Source organism: Rhopilema esculentum, chromosome 13, assembly GCF_057945365.1.
Source record: "Rhopilema esculentum isolate cy_ngs chromosome 13, ASM5794536v1, whole genome shotgun sequence".
Lineage (NCBI taxonomy): Eukaryota > Metazoa > Cnidaria > Scyphozoa > Rhizostomeae > Rhizostomatidae > Rhopilema > Rhopilema esculentum.
Window position 1 is genome coordinate 11925256 of NC_142827.1, and position 6522 is coordinate 11931777.

General features: G+C 38.2%; 1 protein-coding gene across 1 annotated transcript; it reads left to right on the top strand.

The window, feature by feature from the left end:
• Window positions 1–466: 466 nt before the first annotated feature.
• On the top strand, window positions 467–5584 carry LOC148958663 (uncharacterized). Its single transcript, XM_089112197.1, has one exon. The coding sequence runs from the start codon at window positions 467–469 to the stop codon at window positions 5582–5584; it is 5118 nt and encodes a 1705-aa protein (XP_088968323.1).
• Window positions 5585–6522: the final 938 nt, after the last annotated feature.

Below are 6522 nucleotides of genomic sequence, written 5' to 3' on the forward strand. Positions count from 1 at the left end.
CAATACGATTTATTAAATATGTGTTCGGGTTTTCACGTAAATTTTCATTGCGTAGTCGATTAAGGTTTGGTTTAGTGTAATTAAGCCTTAAAATGTATCTTGTGACTTGGTGACGCAGCTTTTCTGTTTACCATATTTTCTAATTGCTTCGATTATAATTTTCGTTTGAGCCAACTGACGTAAATTGAATAGAGCATCGTCATTGGTAGTTTATTTTGGATTAATTAGTTTACAGTATATATATAGAACGTTGGGGTTTTGTTAGTGCGTGCGTGCAACTGGGGGTGGTTGTGCGAACCCAGCTGTGATTTGCTGAATAATATGACATGTGAAAAGCTCAAATGACTTTTTCTTCAGTGTTTTCTCTGGAATACAAAGTTTAAAAAGAATCAGCAAGATAGATCCTGAGAGGTCTAAAAATCTGGTCCACCGAACCTAGATGCATTTGTGTTCCAGTGAATGAACTATGGATGAACTGAAGAAGAAGAGAAACATCAGAGGAGGACATAGAGCTTTTGCAACGCAGTTGATCAGACAGATTGAAGATAGTCTGGAAGATCAATTGAAGTTGAAGCAGCTTGAGATACAGCTAGATGAGAAATTTGAAGTCTTAGGAAAATTGGATGACGAAATTTTGGGTCTTGTAAGCGAAATTGATGAAGATGGTTTGGGATGCTTACAAGAAATTTCTGAGGCTGGAGAGATGAAGGAAAAAATAAATCTAGCGCTGCTCAAGTTGAAGAGTTTAGTGAAGAATGAGAAGCAGTTGGAATCGCGGAAGCCTAATTTAACAAGACATGGCTCAGAAGAATCAGTTTATTCTGTAGAAAGTTCAGCGTCGTCAGCAACTCGTAAAGTTCGTGCGAAGCTACCGAAGTTGGAACTGAAAAAATTTAGTGGCCGCCCCCAAGATTGGCAGGAGTTCTGGGATAGTTATAAAAGTGCGGTTTACGAAAACGAAGAGATTTCAAAGATTGACAAGTTTTCGTATTTGAAGCACTATTTGGAAGAGCCTGCCAAAAAAGTAATTGCTGGACTTGCTTTAACTGAAAAAAATTATGACGTAGCTGTCGATTTGCTTGAACAGAGATTTGCGCGACCAACGACGATAAAAAGGGCACATATCAACGAGCTTCTGAATTTAGATGCGGTTTTTAATGAAAAACATGTTAAGAAGATGCGAGAACTTTATGATACTATTGAGACACACCATCGTGGATTGAAAGCCCTAGAGGTCGACGAAATATCATACTCGAACATAGTTGTACCTGTTTTAATGGACAAGGTTCCAGAGGCTGTTCGCCTGAACATGATTCGAGGAAGTAAGAATCACCAAGAATGGGATATGGAAGAAATGCTTGTGGCTTTTCGAGAAGAATTGGAGATTCGTGAACAGCATGTTTCGATTTCAATGGCTTTGGGAAATGGGACCGTTTCTGGTAGGACGTCATCAGAACGGCGAAGTGAGATGAAACCGAGGTTTCCTGGTCGAACAACAACAGCGAGTGCGTTGTTCACGAAACAAGATGGTGGATTTGTGAGAAGAAAGTTCTGCGTATTTTGTAAAGAAGATCACGAAGAAGCCGATTGTCACAACGTCAGGAACAAGGAAGAAAGGAAGGATCTTGTTTTTAAATATGGACGTTGTCTTTTGTGTTTAAAAAAGGGACACAGAGCTTATCAGTGTCATTCGAAGGAAAAATGTAAGTTGTGTAACAAACGACACCATGTTGCAATTTGTAATGTTGTTGGTAGTCAGCCTAGTGCTAACCAAGCTCGTGTCAAGACTGCTGATACTACTGTTACCACTTCTTGTGTAAGTAATATAGATTCTGGGGGGAGAGCAGTCTTGCAAACCGCCAAGGCCGTAGTTACAGGTAGCATAAGGAATGTTAAGGCATGTGTTCTTTTTGACTCAGGTAGTCAGAGGAGTTTTGTAACACGAAGTATGGTAGAAAAACTTGGTTTGAACCCCATTAAGCAAGTGCGCTTAGGTATAAAGACATTCGGATCTCAAAATATGGACGAGAAGATAAGAGATGTGGTCGAGTTAGAGTTGAAAGGAGTTGAAAGTGGAGGGAAAGTGAAAATACAGGCCTTTGTTGTTAATGAAGTTTCAGAAATACGCAATGAACATGTTGAAATATTGAAGTATGATTATAAGCATCTTACTAACTTGTGGTTTTCAGATGTTTGTAGGCACGAAGATTCCCTTATTATAGACATTTTAGTTGGAAGCGATTGGCTTTGGACGCTTCAAGATGGTCGTATAATACGAGGGGAGCCAGGAGAGCCTGTTGCCATTCATACTAAGATTGGATGGGTTGTGTCAGGGCCAATAAAGGGTAAGTTAACTGATTTGGCAGAATCTTGTTCTTCAAATTTGGTTGTAAATGGTAATGGTATAACAGTTAATTTGATGCACCAGAATAAGGAACAGGAATTAGAACAAGACATTAAAAAATTGTGGGATCTTGAGACTTTAGGAATTAAAAGGCAAGATAAGGTGCATGAAGAATTTTTGGATAATATAGAGTTTAAAGGAGATAGATACTCAGTTTGTTTGCCTTGGAAAATGGGGCACAAGCCCCTTTCTACTAATTATACTCTTAGTCTCAACAGATTGAAGGGGCAGTTGAAAAAGCTCAAGGAGAAGCCTGCAATAATGGAAACCTATGATGGGATTATAAAGCAACAAGAAAGGGATAGAATCATTGAAGAGGTTACAAGTCTTGAGCCAAGTGAGAAGCTTAGTTATCTGCCACACCATGCCGTTGTACGAAATGATGCAGAAACAACAAAGGTAAGAATAGTATATGATGCCTCCGCAAAAGATAGGAAGTCAGGTACCTCTCTAAATGAGTGTTTACATGTTGGACCACCATTAAATCCACTTTTGTTTGATATCATGATAAGATTCAGAGAAAATAAGATTGCAATAACATCTGATATCGAAAAGGCATTTTTGAATATTGAAGTGGATAAAAAGGATAGAGATTGCTTGAGGTTCTTATGGGTTGATAGTTCTTGTGATAGTGAACCAAACATTAAAGTTTACCGCTTTAATCGTGTTGTTTTCGGAGTAAATAGTTCTCCTTTTTTGTTGAATGCTGTTGTAAGACATCATTTAAGCACTTATGAAACAGCTGATCCAGAGTTCTCAGCAAAATTGTCTAGAAGTTTCTATGTAGATGACCTAGTGTTAGGATGTTATGATGTAGAAAGTGGTAAAGAACTCTACAATAAGGCAAAGAAAAGAATGTTAGAGGCAGGATTTAACTTAAGGAAATGGAAGAGTAATGATCCACAACTTGCTCAATATTTTAAGGTTATGGAAGAAACTGGGAAACATCCTGCAGATGGAGGGGGTGAATGTAGCTATGTAAAGGAAATGCTAGGGGAAGAAATTTCAGACACTAAGAGTAAAGTTTTGGGAATAACATGGGATATGTTGAAGGATAATTTGGAATTTGAGTTGACAAAAATAGAGAACAGTGTTCCAAATTCACCTGTTACTAAGAGAACCATCTTAAGCATGATTTCCAAACTTTTTGACCCTTTAGGACTTGTGAGTCCAATTATTGTAAGTGCAAAGGTTTTGTTTCAGGAATTATGCACCTTGAAGTTAGGATGGGATGATGAAGTACCAGTAGAAATGCTCAATAAATGGAATAAATTTGTATGTGATTTAAGTTCAGTGGGTGTTATTTCCTTACCAAGATGTTTATATGAAAAAAGTACAGATAAGGTAAATAAGTGTTATTTACATGGGTTTGCAGATGCCAGTAAGAAGGCTTACTGTGCAATGGTTTATTTAGTATGCGAGACTGATACTGGAATGCATTCAAGATTGATTTGTGCTAAGACAAGGGTTGCTCCGCTTAAGGAATTAAGCATTCCAAGGTTAGAACTTATGTCAGGTCGTATTTTATCTACACTTATGGAGACTGTGTATAATGCGTTAAGCCCACAAATTAAAATAGACGGTTGTAGGTACTGGTTAGACAGTAAGACAGCATTATACTGGATAAATAATCAAGGTGAATGGAGGCAATTTGTACAACATAGGGTCAGTGAGATTCTGAAAATTTCTAAAAAGGAAGACTGGGGACATTGTATTGGAGTTTGTAATCCAGCAGATTTGGGTTCTAGGGGAGTCTCTGCAACAATTTTAAGAGATAGCAGACTTTGGTGGGAAGGTCCTCATTGGTTGTCCATGGGGAAGGAATATTGGCCTAAAAGTTTCACTTTTGAGGATTCACCAGAGATTATGGAGGAAAAAAGGAAAACTGTAAATGTTACAGCAGTAATAGAACAAAACAGACTAAGTGTGACTGAAATAATAGAGGTGGATAAATTTAGCTCTTTGAAGAAATTATTGAGGGTTACAGCAAGAGTGATCCGTTTCGTCACTAACTTAAGGTCTGCAAGGGAAGGTAAGATATTGAAATTAGGGGAATTAGATTCGGAGGAAGTTTCAAGGGCAGAAAGGATTTGGATTAAGGGCTCACAAATTGACCTTAAGAAACAACCAGGGTATAATGAGATTGCATTGAAATTGGGACTCTTCGAAGAAGATGGCATTTTAAAGTGCAAGGGCCGCTTGGAAAACTCAGATTTAGCACTAGAAACTAAGTTTCCGATTATTCTACCGAATAATAATTGGTTTACGCGTTTGGTTATTGAGGATTGCCATGAAAGGGTAATGCATGAAGGTCTGAACGCAACGCTCACGGAATATAGGTCTAGATTTTGGACAACAAAAGGAAGGCAGTATGTAAAAAAGATATTGAGGGATTGCAGAAAGTGCAAAAAGGTACAAGGTAAATCGTACGGTGTACCATCAGTCGCACCTTTACCTGAATTTCGTGTCAAGGAAGTGCCACCATTTACCTACATAGGTATAGATTTTGCTGGACCATTGTTTTATAAAAGCAAAATAGGTAAGATGGAAAAATGCTATATTGCACTTTACACCTGTGCTACATCAAGGGCAATACATCTTGACCTCGTTGAAGATATGTCAGGACCGACCTTTATAAGGAGTCTTAGGCGTTTTACATCTCGTCGTGGTACGCCTTCGTTGATTAATTCAGACAACGCTAAAACTTTCAAGTTTACTAATAAGTTTCTAGATAAGCTGGGAAATAGTCGTGAAGTTTCATCATATTTGGTTGAAAAGAAAATAACATGGCGTTTCAACTTGGAAAGAAGTCCCTGGTGGGGAGGTTATTTTGAGAAATTGGTCGGAAGTGTAAAGAGGTGTTTAAGAAAGGTGCTTGGAAATGCCAAGCTAACATTTGATGAGTTGCATACCGTGCTGTTAGAAGTTGAGGCGACACTTAATTCGCGCCCCTTAACGTATATTTATGATGAAGTTGAAGTTTACCCACTTACTCCGTTTCATCTTATGTACGGTCATAGATTGTCGCAATTAGCTGATGATTTAGATATCAACGATTTAGAACTAGAGGAGAGTTCATCAGCATACTCTAAGCGATTTTTGCTATTTAATCAAAAAATTAAGTCATTTTGCAGGACGCTGGAGAAGGGAATATTTAACAGAACTCAGGGAATTTCATAGAAATAACAGGAATGGAGAAATAATTGTGTCCGTCGGGGATATAGTATTGGTACAAGAGGAACACGTCAAAAGAAATTCATGGAAAATGGGGAAAATCGTGGAACTTGTGCAAGGGAAAGACGGTGTTGTTCGGGGTGCAAAGGTAAAAGTATGTGGTAGTGGTAAGTCAGAAATTTTATCTCGACCTTTGCAAAAACTTTTTCCTTTTGAACTTGCAAGAATGAATGAAATCGCAGGAAAAAGTACGGACATCGAGAGGAAAGAGAACGAAGTACGGGAACAGAATGCTTGTGAATTTTCACCTATTCCAATTTGTCCTAATCGCGTCGTAGAACCCCAGCGTAGGAAATCTAAACGCGCAGCAGGTCAGGATTCGCAGTGGAAAACCCGTTTGATGCTTGACTCTTAACGAGTCAAGGAGGGGAGTGTGTTCGGGTTTTCACGTAAATTTTCATTGCGTAGTCGATTAAGGTTTGGTTTAGTGTAATTAAGCCTTAAAATGTATCTTGTGACTTGGTGACGCAGCTTTTCTGTTTACCATATTTTCTAATTGCTTCGATTATAATAATTACACTTTCGTTTGAGCCAACTGACGTAAATTGAATAGAGCATCGTCATTGGTAGTTTATTTTGGATTAATTAGTTTACAGTATATATATAGAACGTTGGGGTTTTGTTAGTGCGTGCGTGCAACTGGGGGTGGTTGTGCGAACCCAGCTGTGATTTGCTGAATAATATGACATGTGAAAAGCTCAAATGACTTTTTCTTCAGTGTTTTCTCTGGAATACAAAGTTTAAAAAGAATCAGCAAGATAGATCCTGAGAGGTCTAAAAAATATGCATCATTTTCGAAAAATTGCCTTTTCTGGGTGAAAAGATCTCTGGTTGTCTGAAAAACATTCGAAAAGATCCCTGATAAAAGAAAATGTAAGGAAATG

Coding starts and splice junctions, on each gene's coding strand:
- LOC148958663 (XM_089112197.1), top strand. CDS start 467: ATGGATGAACTGAAGAAGAAGAGAAACATCAGAGGAGGACATAGAGCT.